This window comes from Rhopilema esculentum, chromosome 17, assembly GCF_057945365.1.
Source record: "Rhopilema esculentum isolate cy_ngs chromosome 17, ASM5794536v1, whole genome shotgun sequence".
Classification (NCBI taxonomy): Eukaryota; Metazoa; Cnidaria; class Scyphozoa; order Rhizostomeae; family Rhizostomatidae; genus Rhopilema; species Rhopilema esculentum.
The window spans coordinates 6,773,110-6,793,990 of record NC_142831.1 but is presented as its reverse complement, the minus strand read 5'-3'; the positions used below and the strand labels follow the sequence as shown (position 1 = coordinate 6,793,990).

Sequence of the window (20,881 nt, the reverse complement as noted above, 5' to 3'; positions counted from 1 at the left end):
AGCAAAAGGCCCAGACAGCTCAGCGTGTCCAGTCAAGTTTCGAAACGTCATCATGAATACCTCTGCGAAGTAGCGCTTGCTTTTGGCCTTTGGATCTTCGAAAATGGCGGCAGCTCTACACCACTGAATTCTGCAAAAGTAAGGTAGGAAGAAACAATACAAGGTATCCTTTCACTGCCTCTTTGGCTGTTCCACTTGATTTATGTCGAAATTCACTTCGCCGCTACTTGGACCATTTCTTGTTACTTTCAAATCCACAATATCATGTCCCAGTCGTCACGTGAAATTGTTACAAATATAACCAGACTGTTTGTTAAGTATTTCTTCGGGGCAGTGATCGCCAGAACGATAACGAACGTTTCCCACGAAATCATGCGCGGAATTTGAAGCAAAAGCTTAGAGAAACCTTTTATTCTTTGTTTTTCTTGTTATCAGAAGTCAGTGCGCGGAATCTACGACAGATTCTTAATGCGCGAGCGGAATGAAGGATAAAAATTATTGAAGACCCAACTTTACAGTCTGTCAAATATATGTATTGAACCAGGGTATTGCTATTGTTTATTGATGCATATATATCCGATGTGAATATTCCATGGATTCCATATCAATAATAAAGAAAATATCACTTCTGAAATATAATATCAGATTTTCAATGTGAATTTTTCTGAAACATAACTAACCCATGTTGTTGATCATTATGGTAGCTTCATTCACCAGATCCTTGCTTCAAAAGCATATGTCCACATTCTATGAGTAATTTGGGTCATTTCTAGACAGGGGTTATTGAACAAATGAAGACATAAATAATTACAAAGGAACTATCATGTGTATTATGAATAAGTAGGTTTATAGAAATCTGTCTATTGACAGTTCCATAGCACATTGTTTGATGCATATGCACATAGAGCGTAATATAGAGTTGCAGAAAATAAAACTACATGTTTTCTGTGAGATCTCCTGAAGAGTTATTCACGAAACAGGCTTGTAGAGATAAAACATGTAGTTTTATTTTCTCCAATTCTATGCTATAAGTAGGTATATATGCAAGGCTCCACATGGTGAAGCAAAATGTTGTCCATGATTCTAAAGAGACCAAAATCAAGTTTCCTTCGCTACTTCATAATAATTGTTTCAATGTCTGCTTGAGGCCAATTACTTTCATTTTTTGTAATGCCTGAGTTTGTTGTGGCAGTGATTCAATTTTAAATTTGCACAGCTGATGAAAACAAGAGCACCATTCTAATATTTTTTCTCGAATCTGTTTACACAGCTGGACAATTTTCACACATCACTTATATGTTGTGAAATCAAACTACCTGCTTTCTTTGGATGTTTCATGGTAACAAACATTTGTTTGATATTTGTCTCCGGGGGACCTAATCTTTTAAAGACCATAGCTTGCTATAAAATTCTGTTTTTGATTCTAATTTCAAGCAGACAAACTCAGACATATGATTTTTTGTTTTCATAAGAAATATAGTCTGAACCAAAAGTGCATTAGGTGTAAAATTCAGAAATCATGTTGTAATGCATACAGTATCGAAGTATCTCATCAAAATCAACATGCTAAAGCCATTTTTTCATATAGGATTTGTTATCAATTACCAAAACTGATCTACTATTTTAAATGATTACTTACAGATTTTGTATCTGAATGGATTGTGAAGAGAAGTGTTGTGCATCTGATGATATTACAGACTGTCAGTCTGGGAGTAGCTACAGCAAAGTCTGTAGTGATGGAGTCAGCGCAAACAAACCAGGGGATGTTTTGACAGCTGATGGAACAGATTCTTGTGATGAAGGTACTTGCTGTGACCAGAATGGTGACTGCTGCTCATCAGAAACAGCAATGCCAAGTGAAACTAAAGATTATATGAAATCAGTTGATGTAAAAACTACAAAAGAGCAATGCTGCAAGAAGGTAGATGCTCATATTAGCCAGTTTTGTCCAGAGGAAGTCTGTTCTAATGTATCCTGCTCAAGTAAGTGTTGTGATCCAAAGAAGGATTTGTCAAAAGCAGATGAGTCTTCAGGCAATGTTTGTTGCAAGAGCAAGAAAGACATAGACACTGCTGAGGAGAAGGGTATCTCTGCCGAGTGCAGTGACCAAGTTGGTTTTCAAGGTGATGAATCTTGTTGTAAACCAAATGAATCAGCTGGAACCTGTTGTCAGCCATCTGGAAAAAGTATTTTAAATTCTGAAGCAGACAGAGATGAACTTCCTGGTAAAGCCGTTAGAGATCAGAGAAGCGTCAAAACATGCTGTATTAAGAAAGATGAGCCTAGTTGTCATAAAAAAGTGGCAATGGGTGATAAAATAAAGAGTAATTTGATATCAGATGATGTGAAGTTGGAGCAAACGAAGGGCACTGAAGGATGCTGCAAGGATGTTAAGAACTCTGAGGTGGAAGAGAGGGAGATGTGTTGTAATAAGAGAAATGAGTTTGCACCAAAATGCTTTGCAGAGATTGTAGACCAAGAGAATAGAACAGTGCCAGTTGACCATGGGACAAATGTCAAAACTACCAATGAATTGGAAGGTGAAAACAACTGCTGCAATGAAAATAGGTGTGCAGGTGACAGTTTCAAGATAAATAGTGAGAGAGGAAGTGCAGATAGCAGTAAGAAATGCACAGAAAGGAAAATATGCAAAGAAAAATGCAGTGGAAAAAAAGATAGATTGATGAATGAATTTGATGAACAGAGAAAGCTTCTTGACGAAAAAATTCAAGTGAGTATAGATGTGAAATCTTGCAGCAGTGATGGGAAAAAGAAGCTTTTAGCTGGAAATGAAGGCAGGATGAGTTATGGGAGTGCTGCTTTTTGTGAACCAGTTGAAATAAAGCACACTAAGGGCCAAGGATACAAATATTCTGTATTCCAAAATCCATCTCAGGACATTGAAAGTGATTCAAAATTTAGTGAAATCTTTTTGGAGGAAAGACCTGTTGTAATTATAACAACAAAAATTCGTGTCCAGAATATTTGTTGTGGTAAAGAGGCTGATTTGATAAAACGAGAGTTAGAACCTCTTAATGGTGTCAAGTCTGTGACCATCAATATTGTTGGTCGAATAGGATTTGTGAAACATGACAAAGAGGTCATTTCAGCTGTAGAGATAATAAATAAGTTGAACCAATTGCATCTTGGCGTAAGTATTATGGAATCTGGGGACCAAGAAGGTGCTCAGGTTCTAAGAAGAGATGTGATAATGAAGCTTGGATCAAAGTGTGCTGTCCTTGGTGTCCTGTTGGTATTGTTCATTGTGGTCATCATTGGACGTTCTAAGAATTTTTCATGGCAGAAATGGGTTGCGATTGCTGAGATTATAGTTGGGAGTCTGCCAATTTTGCGGAAAGCAATATTGAACTGGATGAAGAAAGTTTTTATAGATATCAATGTGCTGATGTTGATTGCAGTTGCAGGGACAATTGCATTACAGGAATGGATTGAAGGTGCAACACTGGTGTTTGTGTTTGCTATTGCAGAAGTGTTGCAGCAATATTGTAGTTACAAAGTGCAGGCTGCTATTTCAGGTAAGTAAAGGATGGTTTCCTTTTTTTCTTTTGATCTTTTGAATAGAAAAGTCTTAATTTAAAGTCATATTTAGTCAGAAGGTCTAATGAATATCTGGAGTGAGTCAACCATTTTCAAATGTTATGTATAATATAAAGTTTCTATTGGTGTAATGTATTGTGATTGCCATAATGTATCCACATGCATCACAACAACATCTGCATTCTCTACACTCCAGGGGAAACCTATGAGCCAAAGGAGTGTTGTACATGAAAAGTTTTATAGCTTTTTCTACCTGCACAGGATTATTACTGGGGGTGTACAATGAGGCTGTGACGCCACTGAATGTATCATCTTTAATGCCACAAGTTCTGAATGCTTCTCCATTTTCCATATCTTGGATATAGTGCTAAGGAGTAAATCTTTGGATACTGCTATTTCACCTCATAAAAGTTGCTTAAAATTCAAACTATGAAACGTTCTGTCTTCCTATAGATGATAAATACCCCTCAAGTGACATTTTTTGTTATTTAGTTTTTGGATGCTCCTGGTGTATAATTGTTTGTCAAACTGAAACTTTTATCAAGTCTGCTTATTTATTCTTACGGACAAAAGCACCTAAAAAGCACATAATAATGGCAATATTTTGGGGTAACTTTTACCCAGTAACCAAGGAATCTGTCCTTTTCTCCTAGGTATCTTGGTACATGCCCCTGACCATGCAGTGCTGGCAGAAACAGGGAAAACGGTCCCAGTGGAAGAAATCGAAATTGGAACTAGGATTCTTGTCTGCGCTGGCGAGAAAATTGCTCTTGATGGAGACGTTGTCAAAGGCCAAGCTTCTGTTGATGAGAGCTCTATTACTGGCGAGTCTATGCCTATTGAGAAGGCGCCTGGTTGCAAAACATTCAGTGGTACAATTGTGCAAAGTGGATACTTAGAGGTATTTGATTTTGCTGTCTTTATGACAAATAGTCTAAGCAACACCGTGTTCTTTCTAGCCTATGTCACAAACCAAATTGGGTATCAACTTTATCTGTGTAATGAGGAGGTTTTCCTTTCTCTTGAAGTTTACAATTTTGTCAATAAAAACCTGTCAATTAGGCCTATAATTTTCAACAAATATTGATTTTTACGACAAGTAATGACTTTTCTTCTGGCTAATGCAGCTATCCATTAATTTCTTCTAAGATCAAAACAACAAGTACTTCAGAAGACTCAACTGTCTCAAAAGTCACACAAATGGTGCAAGAGGCGCAAGCGAAAGCTTCGCATACGGAGAAGATGATGAATCAGTTCGCAAAGATTTACACTCCTCTTGTCCTTGTAGTTGCCCTTCTTGTCTTTGCAGTTCCTGCAATTCTCGCTGAGTTAAAGGTAAAGGAACCTTCTATTTATTGGTAAATGTAAAAAGATGTATAGTGACTTGTCCATCAAGCCAATTAGAGTCTGTTACTACCAGCATGAAATAGCCATAGCCAATCAATCAAGTATATTGTAAATTTGTTCATGGCACTTTCTTATAAGTGAGATTTTCTCGATTTAGGTTGGCAACTACGCATCTCAGCTGCATGGTTGGGGGATTCGCGCCCTGATTGTGCTCCTTGTTGCATGTCCTTGTGCACTTGTTATGTCAGTACCCATTCCTATGGTTTGTGGCATTACAACAGCAGCCAAGAACGGAGCACTGATCAAAAGTGGCAACGATATGGAACTGCTTGCAGGGGTCGAGGCAATCGCTTTTGACAAAACTGGTACACTCACAGAAGGCAGATTTAAGGTCGTCAATTTGAAGGAATTCAGAGAGGATATTGATTAGTATGGTTTTTCAATATCAATTTATTTTCTCTTTTTACCATTAAGATAACACGCACAGTTTTTTGTAGTTTGGCTTTTTTAGGTTGTTAGTGTGTGTGTCTACAGTCAAGAAATGCTAGTAGAGCTTCTCATTACAACAATCTTATTTGTCAAGTTTGATTCGTTAGATTTCAGGTGAAATGTTTTCTTGATCTCTCCGTAGCTTTAATGTTTTGTCAAAAGCTCGATTTACTGCTATCACATGCGAATACTGCATAAATTCGCATAAATTCCAATTTGATATAACTGCTTGAATTTGTCAGGGTTAAGTATTCACAGATCTAACCGTTCCTTCTCCAACCATACCTAGCAACGAAATGCTTCAGATGGTTGCTGCGTTGGAAATGAAGTCAAGTCATCCGGTTGCTGCTGCCATTGTCAATCACTATGCTGGGTGCATCACGGATAAGATCGCCAGTTTTGGTGCTGGAGTGGGTCTACCAGATGTGGATAAATTTAAATCTCTTCCTGGCCTCGGTCTCACGGGCCATGTCCATGGACATGCTGTTGCTGTAGGCAACCTGAAACTGCTACGAGATTCGGGAGTAAAGATTCTAGTCGAGGCAGAAAAGCTGTTTGCTAATTGGTCTCATGTTGGCCAAACTGTAATATTTTGTTCTGTCGATTCCCAGGTAAGCAGCAAAAGATACCTGTACCGCAGATCTCCGATTACAAATAAGCCCCCCAACCTCCCCCCAACCGCCCCCCTCATCTCACCTTGAACAAGATTCTGATTTTGCTGCACCATCAGAATTGCTAGTTGAAGTGAATTATTTCGACGATAAAAATAAATTGACAAAATATTGATTGCTACGCTTGGTGTTAAAAACAGGACGGTTCCAAGTTGCAGCATCAAGTTTCAGACAACTGTTTATTAAAATTCATAATTATTTTGATTACCTGCATGAGATAAGGTTTTGCAATGGATAACAGTTTTTTCTATTGAATAATATTTACAGTTATAGTTACTTGGCTTGTTTGTTTTCACGGGAAAAGAAATTCAGCCCTGGAAATCTTTACCTTTGAATAAAAAAATTTAATCAATTTTTTAGCTCTCACTTATGATGGGTCTCGCAGACACACCCCGTGACACTGCCAAACAGGCATTAGACATGCTACAGAACCTTGGCATCAGTACTATAATGTTGACGGGGGACAGCAGTGGGGCAGCGTCAGCTGTTTCGAAATCAGTTGGCACTGAAAGTTATATAGCAAACATGAAGCCTGAGCACAAGTTAAGGTGGATCCGCAGTCGTCAGGTAAGATATGACGTAATAAATAATCGACGTAGCTTTTAGGAAATAATTGGATAGTCCTTTAAATGCTCTCAATAGTAGGAAATTTTATAAGCAATGTTAAATGAAATTTAAAGGCAGATTCCAGTTATGTATAATTTGAAGGTAATTGCTTGTGCGTACATAGTCTCTTCGGGGAAGAATTAGGAGCAGTTAAAAGACGGATGGAGAAGAAGATGAAACAAATAAATTGACTGATTTTCATTCCTAGTAGGTGATTGATACAAAATCATGAATCAGGGCCCTAACTTATATTTCCTTTCTTTACCTTCACTTTAATATTTGTAGGATGTTGGTATTTCGACATGAATATGCTTTATATGAAGGAGTTTTCATAATACTTCATTTACATCTGGAAATCGTTTTGTTTACTTGTGGTTGTAAATCTGTTTTCAGGAGAACAGCTCCAAGAAACAGCGGACAAAGGTAGTAATGATTGGTGATGGTGTAAATGACGGACCATCTTTAGCAGCCGCTGATGTAGGCATTGCCATTGGTACATGTGCAACGGCGCTTGCTATCGAGTCTGCAAATGTCGCGTTGATGACAGATAATCTGGTGAAAATCCCGGAACTTCTATTGCTGAGCTTGTTTACGAAGAAAGTCGTGATTCAGAACATCGGCCTCGCTTTGGCAATTAAAGTCGCTGTTATTATAGCAACCATGGCGGGAGTCCTGGTTTTATGGATGGCAATATTAAGTGACGTATTAGCTTTGTTGATTGTCATTCTAAATGGTCTAAGACCATTGTTTTGGAAACGGGAGGACATGAGGGGCAGCCGCAAGAAAAAGAAAAGTTGGAGCACGCTCCAAGACGCACAAGTGTTTGATTATCAAGAAGACGGCATGACTCTGATTGAAGTAAAAACATAAATCAATCCGAAAGATACTATGAAAGATACTATTTTTTGTTAATTTTTTAGAAGAAATATATATATACATCATGATGCCATGTGGAAATGCCATAATTCCAGTTAATTACTCATTTAATACACTTACCAACTTCGCTTTCCACATTTTAATTATTTCTTCCCCAAACTCAGAAAACATTTGTTTTGTCTAAGGCCTCAAAACAAAGTTTTGCTACTGATATAAAATTATTACAATTTTGATTATTTGACTTGCTGGTTGATTTTAGCAAGGTATATTTTATTTTGAATGAATTGCCTTACAGTATATTTATAATGAATAAAAAAATATTTGAAATTTTCTCGAGATCTTTCAGAGCACTCCTATTAATGAAACAAGTTCGTGAAGAAAATCGTCAGTATCTTCAGTGAAACTTAACGATTTGCAGATTGCTGTTGTGTTTTTAGGTCATTAAAATTTGTTTGTATTTTCAACGATTTGAATGTAGTTTTATAATTTCGAATTCATTACATCGGTATGTTTTGTATGAGATAACATCTTATCGAGGTACAGTATTACAGAACATGAAAACCAAATATATTTAATGTTCACAGACTTACATGGTGAAAACTGTATAGGGCCTCCGATAAAGGGGGCTGGATGGCCATGCCCCCCCCCCCACTTTTTTGCAAAACAATAGAGATTTTTCCAAATCTTATGTTATGGGTGTTAAATTTTCCTTTGCCCCCCCCCCCCTCACTTTGTCTCGGAGCCCATGCTGTAGGGTCGTGGTATAGCTATTGGCAAGATCATATCATAGAAAATAACTTGGGGACAACCACAGATGCTATTTGCTGAGAAAATCTTGGAAAATTTGGAACTACTGTGATATAATATCAGCCAACAGCATAGATGCTAGCCAAATGTTTTTTCAACATAGAGTCAATATGTTCGAAAAAACAGCAATTTGCCCTTTCGGCGCTAAGTTCGACAAAAAAATAATGAACAAAACTTAGAACAGCAAAAACTGGTTATAAATAAATCTATATACAAATCCGATGCGATGCGTAAAACGGTAACAAAAAACTTTCAATTTCGCTACGATTAATATCTCACTCGATAAAATTGGCACTCTTTGCATTACAGTCTCTATCTGTGCTCTCAGAGCACTCCAATAAAACCGAACTTAAAGACTCATTGCCAGCAATGAGCCTTTGCGAGCGTGACAAATTGTCCTGGTGACGACCCAAACAATGGCAGTAAACTTCTACGGATTAACCAGAATCGATTTCAGATTGTCTGAAAATGCATTATGGGATGCTTGCGTAGCGCAATGGCTCATTGTTAGCAATGAATCTTTAACTCTTCAACCCCTTCCATGACTCTACTGCAAAATTCTAAACTAAGTAAATATAATTAAGTGCATATAATAGGTAGGAAAATCTTTTCTTCCCTCAAAATGCTAACAATTTAAATACAAGTGCAAGTACAAAAAGCCAAAATTTGAGTGCATTATAAACTTTGGCTACCATACATACAGCTAATTAGATGGATAATACTTACATAAAAAGTGGATTAACATAAAAAGCAAGCTTGGGAAACCTTTTTAACGCAATATGTATAGATATTTTTACTAGGTTGGTAAAGATTTTGAAAAACTAGGTTGAAATAGAAACCCAATTGAAACAGCCAGCTTTGAATGAACCTGGCAGCTTAACCTACCTTTGATCGATTTTTAATCAATACTTGTAGCAAATATCCGTCCCTATAGAAACACCACGATAACTATTATTTTCCTGTTAAACCTGCAAAGATGATTGCACTCGTGTCAGACTTTGACGAAAGTTTTTCAGTTGCATTAAGCGGAGGCTATCACGGCTAAGCAGTGGTTAACTTCTTTTGATGAGGACCTGCAGGTATCAGTTATACCGCAATATAAAGACTCGATGTTTGATACAATTGATGTGAATAGAACAATAGAGCACGGTGGACGGGTTTAGGGGGCATGACAGCTAATCGTGAAGCAGTGTAATGATCAATTTGCTGTTCGAAAAACAGCCACACAAGTGAACGATGTCAACCGAACGTTTAATTTGTGATGAAAAAGTTGAAGAGTGTTGCAGTCAGGACAAAGTCAATAAAGATGAAGATGTTCGTGCCACATTGCATGGAACAGAAACGCATTGTTGTGGATCGCACAAACCTGAACAAGTTCCTGCTTCTAATACCAGCAATTACAACGCATCAGATGTAAGTGTAACTACCACACGCCTTCGTGTGCAGGGAATATGCTGTGGCCAAGAAGCAGAATTAGTGAAAACCTTGTTGATACCACTGGAGGGAGTGGTTTCTGTGTCAGTCAATGTTGTTGCACGGACTGCGGTTGTGCGGCATGACGAGAAGCTCTTGCTAAATAGTGATTTGGTCAAAATTTTAAACGATTATCACCTTGGAGTCAGCATTCTCCAATCAGGCACAGCTGTCTCAGACCGAGGAAAAACGACTTTTTTCACCTCTCATACTACTGCAATAAGCCTGCTTCTGTTAGTTTTGTGCCTTTTTTCTGTTGTTATTTTTGCTAATTTTTATAACCAGCAGTGGAAGATTTGGGTAACTGTGACACTTATAGTAATTGCTAGCTTGCCGATTCTCAAAAGAGCCTTTAACAGTTGGAGAAAAGGAATTTTTCTCGATGTTAACATCTTGATGTTAGTGGCAATATGTGGAGTCGCGGCCTTAAAGCAATGGGTTGAAGGGGCCACGCTTGTTACCGTCTTTTATATTGCTGATCTTCTACAGAGTTACTGTTTCTACAGAGTCGAGGAAGCTGTATCAAGTACGTATGAATTTTAGATGAGTGTTCAGGGTTTTACGGTGTAGATTGTTTCTTATCAGGGACCGCGCACCAGGCAAAAAGTGGGGGGGGGGCTGAAATGGGTGTGCCCGAAAATTTTTGAGGCTACGCCCTCTAGAACGCTGGAAAAGGCCTCTTTTAGAAAATACTTATTTTTTTACGGAATTTTTATAAAAAGTCTGGTTCAGAGAAGAAATCAATAACTATAAGAATAGATAAAATAAGCTTGAAAGTAATAAAACACCAAGCTTACCAAGATAGAAAATACATCATATCATTAAACAAGATAAAACACCTAGAAAATGAACAAAAAGGTTCCCAGTCGGAAAGAATTGGTACTACATAAGAGTAAACTATCCAAAGTTGAAACCTTCAAAATTTTCTAGTCTATTCTTGCAAAAAAGTGGGGGTGGGGGGGGGGGCTATAGCCCCTGAAAGCCCAATGGCTGCGCGTTGCCATCCCTTCTTCCTCTGCCGGCCTTTCTTCTGTCTTCGGATGTCGTACCTATATGATTCACCCTCAGTAATGTGTTATCTCTAACCCACATCATAGAGTTCAGCTAAACTTTGAGATCCTTTTTAAACCTTTTACAACATATCATTCACCTTATCATTCACAACATATTCAAAGAAAATTTGCAACAAGGGCAATTTAGAAAAAAATTATTTGCAGTCGAGTAAACATAATGTATTACTTGATGTTCGTGAATCACGCGGATGATGCAGTGTTTGAAGTTAAAAAGTCCACAATGAACTGCGGATTCCCACCACCATTATGTTTATTTCTATAAGGAATGTTTACTAGAAACCGTATAAATAATCTCGTTTTTCTTTTTGTTTATATTAACCATACAACAATGAAAAGAAAGATTATAGATAGCTATGAATATTGCCTAACACGTGCGGTCTTTGGACTTGTTCCTATCTTATCACTTTATTTGACTGCTAGGTTTTGTTAAGAGGAAATGAGTATGAAAATGCGTTGCAAGGTTGCGAAGGAGATGTGGGATAATCTGAATCGGGGAAGGAAGTTAGCCTAGTAAATCCATTCATTCAAAAGAGACTGAAATTTTTAACGAGAATATTCTGCATCCCAAAAACATTCTTTCTGTTTTACTCTCAGGAGTGTTTTGACGTGTAAATAGATATACATAAATCCAGAAATTTTATGCTTTATTTTATTATTATCACATGATGCCCTAATTGTAACAGTAATAATCAATAGGTAAGAGCAACATAATGATCAGGTATAAATGTGACATAAGATAAAAAGAGATAGTATTTGGCCTTGGCACATAGGGTCTCGTCAAAGTGAATCAGGGCCAGGATGAAGAAGTATTTTACATAGTATTGCCTTAGCTACCAGAGCGTTATTAAAAAATTATGGTCGAGAGTCTTAGTTGAAGTGGGGTGGTCGAGAGTCTCAGTAGAAACGGAGAGAATCCTCTTTCTCCTCTTAACGTGAACGGCATTAAACTGCTCACCCAACTCTTTCACCATGGCTTTGTTTAGTTCCGACCAAAATAAAATATTGCCACTAATAAACACCGAAGAACTCACACTTGCACTTATAAATCTAAAAATGATCTTTGAGTGCTATTAAGGAGTCTTTTGGTTGCCATTTTGTTACTTGTATACGACAGAATAGCATTGACAACACAATTTTCTAATCTTATGCAGAACTCGCAGTTGAATCACCCTTGAAAGCTGTTTGTGCTGTCACAAAAGAACCAATAGACTTGGACCGTGTGGTACCTGGGACGCTATTGGCTATATGTGAAGGAGACAAAATTCCACTCGATGGCATCGTTACCAAAGGCACTGGTAGTGTAGATGAATGCCTGATTACCGGAGAAGCTACACCAATCACAAAAAAGAAAGGAGATTTTACTTACAGTGGAACCATACTGCAGAGTGGATACCTTGAGGTAGGAGCATTGTTTACGACCCTAGCTCTACTATATTAATTAATATTATGATAATTTATGCAAATGAATCATTCGCTAACGAATCACGTTTAATATTTCATAATTCTCTTCAGCATAATTTAATAGTTCATCTCATTTAGTCGTTTCAAGGTCAAGATTCAAGGTCAAGATATGAAGATTATTACTACACAATTTGAACTTAATAGCAAAATAAGGATATAGAAATCGAGCCGATCTTTGATCCTTTCCTTCTAGAGAACGATGAACCAACAACAGGTGCATGATTCAAACTTAAGTTTAAGAACATTGGCAGGCAGTGTGTAATTTATTGGCCGTGCTTAATACTAGGCAGCATGTTTTGGAAATGCGAGAAACCTCCAGCAAATATGTCTTTTGCAAAAATCTGAATATGGCCTTGACACTTGATTATCGATTATTCAACAGATCGAGACAACATCAACTTTTGAGAATTCCACAATGGCACAAATAACTAAGATGGTGCAAGTCTCTCAAGGAAATGCGACCCAAGCTGAAGCCACTGTTAATAAATTTGCAAAGTTCTACACACCATTGGTATTATTGTTAGCTGCTGCCGTATTTTCTATCCCCCTCATCATTGATGTATCAGAGGTAAGTCGTAAAATGTCAGGTCCATTTCAAGTTTTGTTAAATGATGGGCTTTTTGAAATGGAAGCTAGCCAAAACTGTGCACAAGGCGTAATAATAGTGAGGGAGAAAACCTGGAAAAATAGAGAACAACTCCGAATGATGTGATGTGCCCTCACACACTGGTTGTACGAGAGAAAGCTGGAATCTACACGATAATATTTTGCGTGTTACACGGGGGTCTATTCCAGGCATTTTGCACATACGCCTGGCTTAGCAACTTTTGACGTCACACTTGTATCGCTTTTGGAAACGTACTCAGCAGGGGCGAAACTTCACTATTTTCATTAAGGGGGTATGAAGCTTAGATGCCCGACTAAAGGGCGTGTCATGCTGGATGAAAGGGCGTGTCATGCCTGAACATCCTTGTGAGGGCACATCACTTCAGGGTTGAAATCATTGGGGACCCCGAGAGAGGGTAACTAAATATGTTGAGCATTCAGACTCAGAGCATTTGTAAGGCCTGTCTTTTCTATAAAAGAAAAATAGTCTTCACTTTCTAAATCACCTAGCTATTAAGAGAGCAATTTAAAAGAGATTGAAATAGGGTCTCAATTTTATCACAGTGGAACAACAAAACATAGCTCAGAAATTTCGGAATTTAGAAACAGCTACGCAGACTACAATGTTTCGACAAAAAAGAGCTTCAGTTGCATTTTCTGAGTTTGATTTTCAACTTTCGACTGCTCCGTAAGGATTTTAAACATTTTTAGACACAAAGTAAGAATCTCTGAATTCACCATAACAAAATCCCTCAAGTTTGTGCAAAGAAAAGCTTTTTTATTGGAAATATTTTACAGGTACATCTATCATCAAAGCTCAATTTTTGTGCTTTCGTAATCATTGTTCAAAAATAGAAGAAACTCCAAAGTTTTTTGCAATTCATATCTCAATTACAATTCCTTGAACAATTTTCTATTATTTCCCGCTTGAACTGTCGGCTTAAAAATTTTTGGTACTTGTTACAGCTTTTTGAATTTTTTTAGTTAAACAAATTTTGGCGACTGTACGGCCATTTTTTGGCGAGGGGTGCAATACTTTCGGACCATAAGTGATGAAAGTTTCATGCATTTGGAAAATAAAATGTTGCTTGATTTTTTTCAACAACGTATTCCGAGGTGGCATATCCTTCATGCTTTGATTCATGATGCTTCTACAATTGTCAGTGTTCCATGGGCTCCGACGCACAGTGTGACCAGATCTAGCCAAAAATTGTCATTTAGAATAAAATCTAGCATAATTAGGAATCTAGCATAATTAGGAATCTAGCATAATTAGGAATCTAGCATAATTAGGAATCTAACATAATTAGGAATCTAGCATAATTAGGAATCTAGCATAATTAGGAATCTAGCATAACTCTGGCATAATTTTGATAGATTTTGAAAATTCATTGTTTCTATTGAGCCGTTGTCTATCACCACCAAATGCAAACACTTTACACCAGAATGTGTGACTTTCCACTTTCAGGGTTTAGCCAGATGTTTGTAACGGTTGGCAGCCAAATATTTTATGGTTGGCAGCCAAATTCAGCCAGCTAAATGCAGTACACAAAAAAGCTGAATTTTTGCTAATTGTGGAGAGTGATAGTGTAATCAAAATTTGCTTTGTAGGTTACAAAAGCTTTCACTTACTTTTATCTTGCATTGTCTGTTATCTTTCACTTTGTTTCAGGTTTCTTTTTTTGCAATTTTGAAATCATTCTAAAAAAATTTGAATATTATCTATGCCAAAAATTTATTTTCCTTTGTATTTTTTGTGGTTTTTTGCAACATGCTGCCAGAATTCTGCCAACTTCTGCTTCTTCGGCCAAATCAATTTATGACGGCCAATTTATGAGGGGTTGAGAAATTTGGATGTCAAAACCATTGATCTAAATTGCCTTTTTGTGTTCAAAAGATGGCAATTTTGAGTACACTGTATTTTAGAGGAGTGGTCAAAAAGGTCAAATGGCAACTCTGGTCACTTTTGATATTCTGAGCATGCGCTAGCCTCTTTCTCAAGCAGGGATACCTTGATTTGAGATCTGGTCACACTGCCGACGCAGGATGGAAAGTGGGTAGGGGGGTCAAGGGAAAATTTAGCAATCACAACAAAAGATTTTGAAAGAAGCTCTTGTTTTTGAAAAAGTGGGGGGGCATGCCTTGTGTTCATTTCCTTCTTGCATCAAACACACTTCACTTTCCGTCTATACTTTCGCTGTCGATCAATACTCCAGACTCTACTTCCGTCGAGCTCGATACGAAAGCGTTAATCAGTGGACGAAAGTAGCCTGAGATCAGGCTTGGATGGAAAATAGAGCCCCGAGAGCCTGATCTCAGGCTAGAACGAAAGACAGAAATGTATGTTGTTGTTGCTTGCCTCGTTTCTGGTTTGTTTCCCAACTGGGCGGAGATTGAAAAATGATAGGGGGAAAAGACCATAAATTCAAAAACCAAGCTAGGGCAAAATGTAGCAATAAAAGTGCGACCTTAAGAGAATTTACAAATTTGCCCGACCGATATACTGCCAGCCATAAATTCGCCCTAGAAAATCTGCCTTTTAGTAGATTGGGGGGGCAGCACCCCCAATACCCCCCCAATACCCACTCCCCCTATTAATGTCAAATGTGGCCGTAATAACGAGGTGGCCGTATTAACGAAGTGGCCGTAAGGCGGGGTTCCATTGTATAGATTACAGTATATTTCTTTATTTCAAACAGAATGGATCTGTGGATAAGAAATCATTCACCATATGGACAAAGCGTGCCTTAATGGTACTTCTAGTAGCCTGTCCCTGTGCTCTACTCATGTGCATACCCATCCCAGTCATAAGCTGCATTGTAGCTGCCGCAAAAAACGGCGTTCTTGTCAAGGGAGGTGCCACTGTGGAGGCGTTGGCATTCGTGAAGACTGTCCTCTTCGACAAGACTGGCACACTGAGTGAGGGCAAGCTGCGCGTGAATGATGTTGAAAGTTATTCGGATCTCTTGAAAGCAAAAGATGCAATGTGAGTAAAAATGCTTTTTTCTGTCAGATCGTGAATGAAAAAATGCAATTTCTGGAGCTGTTTCTATTTACGTATTTAAACAAAGTTTTATGACGCTGGCAATGTGAAACATAATAGGGATCTTTTGCAGCAAAAAGAGATGCCGTATGCAGGGTTTTTTTTACCGTACAACTCTACACAACAGATCTCATTGAAAACAGAACTCGCATGTAGTGTTCTGAAGAGCAGTCTGTGTGATGATAAAATTTCCACCAAATTATTTCCTGAAGCTATGGAACGATTCATGTCTGCTGTAGTTTATTTTTGATGTTTATAATGCTTCTTTCAGGAAAGAATTCATGGAAATCATAGCAGCATTAGAGAAGAAATCAAACCATCCTGCTGCAACTGCTTTAGTCAATTTTTTCTTTGGCTGCTTGGCACAATATCACTCGAATAACACCGAAGAAGTGTCTACGCTTCCAGAAGTTTCTAAATTTGAAAATCTTCCAGGATTAGGAATAAGAGGCACTGTTGGGGATCGAGATGTTTTGATTGGGAATTTGGATTTGATGCAACTCTTTGATGTGCCCTGCAAAAAGTGCAATGAGGATGTTCTTGAATGGGCAGGGAAAGGAACTTCGGCTGTTTTGATAGCTGTCGATGGAGAGGTAGGTACAAGAAATAAATAATAAGTGAATAATGTCAAGAAGTAAAAAATATCTGAAACTATGTTCACGCATAATGAACATATCTGAAACTATATCACGGAGAACCATCATGATCATCCTCACCAAAATAAACTGTGAAACAGGTAGGACACCTTCACAAATAATCTTTGATAGGCAGTGACATACTTGGGGTTGGGAAGTTAAAGGTGTAACCCCCAAAAAAAGCTGCATGCCCCTTATCCTCTCAGAACCAGGGAGCCGAAGTTTTGAAGGCATTTGAATAATACATTTTTCTGTTTCAATTGTGATCAAACATCTTTCAATGGCGCTAGAACATAATAGATCTGCCTAACCCCTCCCTCACCAATTTATTTTCATTTTTGGACCATTTTCCAGGGCTATAGTTTTTAAAAGTTGGGAGGTCTGGTCTCCCAGTCTTCCCCCTTCCATGCGCCATTGTGCCATGTGCCATGTGCCATGTGCCATTGAGTTCTTAAGTGTGACGTCACAAAAAACTATTCTTGGAATTTCGAATTTTCATTACATAACATGAAAGAACACCATAAAATACTCCCATATATGCAAAATCAGTTAAATTTTTTCAAAAATCGGGCGAGCTATGGCTAATAGAAGATTTGAAGTTTGCTAACGGATTACTGTTATTTCGGCTCAGTTCATAAAGTTATCGACTGAGACCAAATTACAGAGGTTTGATGGGGCCAGAGCTTGTGCTCATCTGGTCATATCTCAGCCAATTCGTAATACCTTTAACTGATTTCGCAGATTTAGAGGTATTTTATGATGCTCTTTCGAGTTATGGGAAAAAATTATAAAAATTCTAAAAATAGATTTTTATGACGTCATCACTTGAGATTCTATTGCTGACAGTTTTTATTAGTCCTTTTGTTTCACGAATCTGAAACTTAATGAATAAAGAAAAAGACGTGTTAACATTTAGAAAACAAGAGCTGAAGTATGCACCATTCGACATGATCATCATTGTTTACCACTTAAATCTTCTGTTTTCCCACATAGGTATGTATGGCCGTAGGGCTATCTGACAGACCGCGAAGTACAGCGGCTGCAGCAGTACACGCATTGAAGAACCAATCGATTGAAGTATTGATGGTAACTGGAGATGGAAATGGCCCAGCATCATCTATTGCGAGGGAAGTTGGAATCGATAGAGTTTTTTCTAGCATGAAACCGGAAGATAAACTTCAGCTCATCAACACTGCGAAGGTATGAATTCAAATCGCTATCTTTTACCCATAACAAGCCACGCAGTTTCTTGTATACGGTTCCTTTTTCATAAGACACTTTGGTCTAAAAATTGTAGCAGAGAGTCTGATGTTTTGGTGCAGTTAGTTACCTATTACACTGTTAATAGTTTACTTCTTTAGGTATGTAATCTTGATTGCAAAGGGTTACTTAGTTCAGCAGAATTGAATAACAAGAACCACTTGTTAGTGTGTTCTCAAACGTCGTAATGTGGTAGTAACAACTGTATTTCACACTTATAAAAGTATTTTATTTTGATTAGGACAAACGGAAGAGCCCTAAGGATGCTATTGCAATGGTTGGTGATGGTATAAACGATGTCCCTTCGCTGGTGGCTTCTGATGTTGGAATTGCAGTTGCTACAAGCGGCGTGGCGATTACGTTGGAGTCCTCTGACGTCGTTTTAATAAACGACAACATTTCAAAGATTTCTAGTATAATCTTGCTAAGCAAGCGTGTTCATAGCATTTGCTATCAGAATGTCATGCTTGCTATTGGAATCAAGGCTGTGACTATGATAGTTATTTTCTCAACCCAATCTGGACTTTGGATTGCAGTTTTGTCAGATTTACTAGCTTTGATTACAGTTGTTTTGAATGGACTCAGGCCGTTGATTTGGCGAGATAAACATGGAAACTGGATATAACGTATTTGATCATATATAATTATTTATTCGTCATAATTTTTCTAAATCAACCGTGATTGGTTGGTGTTTTTGACCAATCAGCAAACACTAACCCATCGCATAGTCGAAGAGCCTAATAAAAATGAACAACCAGTGGCAAGAACAGTTCGCCATTCAAACACTTATTTTCAAAATGTACTGTTGAGTGAAATTTGCTTGATAGTGAGATCCAAAATTGTACTTCAATCACACAGTTTAAAAGGAAATAGATTTCAATTATTCGACCAGTTAAAAATTCTACATATCGTGTATCTGGTATTCCAGGTATAAGATTATTGACTAGGCTCTGCCTTCAGTTTAGTGATATGAACGAGCATCGTTTCAGACATGCATTTGACTGCCTTACCCCTGTCTGTATATGTAGTTTAGCCGATGAAGAAATGAACATTTTCTCCCGCATTGTCCACAGTATGACACCTTTCGTTTGGATCTCTTTGAGCAGATGTTTGACATTCCCGAAATGGAGCTTACTTGCTTAGACGATAGATCCCTGTGCAATCTTCTTTTATATGAAATCCCCGTTGTAAAGTGATAGAAAATAGTATTATTATTGAAGCTACTATATATCATACATAAAAAATACGGGTCGGTTTGATAAGGGATAATTGGAATAAAAACGGCAACAACCCTTTATTCTATCTTATTTTATTTTTCCTTTTAATTTGAAATTATCTTTCCCCTTAAAGGTCTGTCTAGGGCTAGATGTTGGAAGGTCTGTGGGAATAACTCAAATCACTGATCAATCCAATTATAAATTATGGTTTCTGACGTCTATCTTAAGACACACCTTTGGTACGCTTTAATCTTTTTAAAATTGTTGTGTTCATTTCTCTTGTTAGTAAGTACAATCAAATGTTGTATATTGTAGGTGCCGTACATAGCCAGAACTCGGTGACCATGTGTCTTTTTTGGCTATGAATGGCACATTTTATTAAATATATTGTGTCAGTTTTTAATTGGAATGCAAGAAAATGATGCTTTCCTGCATACACAAAATAACTTTGCTGCACAAAATGCTTATTTACTAAACGAATTTGAACAGAAAAGGAGTCTTTGAGTGACACTGTAACCAAATTATACCTTTAGTGTAGTCCTAGCTATAGCTGCTTATAAAAGTCCTTAACTAATAATATTTACTGTTTACCGTCTCTCATAAAGAGCTCGATGTCGTATAGATAGAGTTACACACGCATCAGATGTATAGAACAGAATGGTTGTACGCTGCTACTCAGAGTTTCGCGCTTAAGCGATCATCAAAAGTTAAAGTTCTCAACTACCTTGTAAAATACACAATTCTGGGGTGTGTACACTATACATTACAAATTAGATCTTATTGTCAATTATACGCTAGTCTTAAAAGGGTTTTCAGTAGAGATTTGCCATGGGAGTCCTTTGCATTCCTAACTCCATACGGCAGATCATTGCACAAAGTAGGTCCCGCATGTCGAAAAGAATAATAGCGAATTGCTAAACCTTAGTGTGCTCCTAGACGCCCCTTTGTAATTTTGCTACCCCAATCATATTTACTTGCTATCTTTTCTGGAGAAAAAAGCTCGCTGGGGTTGTTAGACAGGGTTGTTCCTAGGTGTGTGCCATTTATCATCATTTTCAAAATATGTTCAAATAGATTGGTGCCTTTCGGTTAAACAGCATTCAGCACAGGTCCAGCATCATTCTGTATACTGTTTAATTTCTTAAAGTACCGAGGCACGCCATATTATACGCCATATTATAAAGAGTTGCAATACCTAATCTAAATTGCTTGTGATTAAAGCATGCACAAGTGTCCCAGTAGCCACTGATAACAGCAATCGGCTGTACCTCCAACTTTGACTCCATCAAGAGCTTTTTCATCATTTATAATCGTGTATCTGTATTCATCGTAGAACACATTACCTCTGAAGATTTGCCGAAACGTTCATACTCGAATTATGTCTCTAGGGTTGAATAGTCAATGAATAGTCTTGTACATGTTTTTCATATGATATAAAATAAAAAGTAAGGTTTGCGTGATTCATGTGCATCACTCTGTTTCTACGAAAGAGAGAATAAGAAATTGTTGCTCGGAGGGCATTTGATAAAGAGACGGGGAAAACCTTTTTGCGCCCTAACCCTGTCCCATAGAAATATAGACCAAGCATACCCTGTCCTACCCCAAGCATACCCTGTCCTATGAAAAGTATGCCAAAGATACGGCACAATTATGAAAAATATGCCGGGTCTCATGGTATTTCACGTCCCAATTAGCTCGTAAGCTAAATATTTTTCTCAATTTTACTACCCTGTCCTAGTATTTTGATGCAATTTATAAT

General features: G+C 37.7%; 2 protein-coding genes across 4 annotated transcripts; both read left to right on the top strand.

The window, feature by feature from the left end:
• Window positions 1-7,860, top strand: LOC135682556 (uncharacterized). Of its 3 annotated transcripts, none has more exons than XM_065197501.2 (8): window positions 1-143; window positions 1,642-3,536; window positions 4,212-4,459; window positions 4,708-4,893; window positions 5,063-5,334; window positions 5,684-6,005; window positions 6,426-6,632; window positions 7,065-7,851. In XM_065197501.2, the coding sequence occupies exons 2-8, from the start codon at window positions 1,655-1,657 to the stop codon at window positions 7,539-7,541; spliced, it is 3,594 nt and encodes a 1,197-aa protein (XP_065053573.2). In that variant the 5' UTR covers window positions 1-143; window positions 1,642-1,654; the 3' UTR covers window positions 7,542-7,851. The 3 variants fall into 3 exon arrangements, with proteins under 3 accessions (XP_065053573.2, XP_065053582.2, XP_065053592.2); XM_065197510.2 differs by having other exon boundaries at window positions 35-163; window positions 7,065-7,858; XM_065197520.2 differs by lacking the exon at window positions 1-143 and adding an exon at window positions 189-1,339 and having other exon boundaries at window positions 7,065-7,860.
• A 406-nt stretch (window positions 7,861-8,266) lies between these two features.
• On the top strand, window positions 8,267-20,571 carry LOC135682569 (uncharacterized). The gene is made up of 7 exons (XM_065197530.2): window positions 8,267-10,353; window positions 12,052-12,299; window positions 12,744-12,929; window positions 15,667-15,953; window positions 16,282-16,603; window positions 17,639-17,845; window positions 18,147-20,571. The coding sequence occupies exons 1-7, from the start codon at window positions 9,591-9,593 to the stop codon at window positions 18,528-18,530; spliced, it is 2,397 nt and encodes a 798-aa protein (XP_065053602.2). The 5' UTR covers window positions 8,267-9,590; the 3' UTR covers window positions 18,531-20,571.
• The last annotated feature ends 310 nt before the right edge of the window (window positions 20,572-20,881 follow it).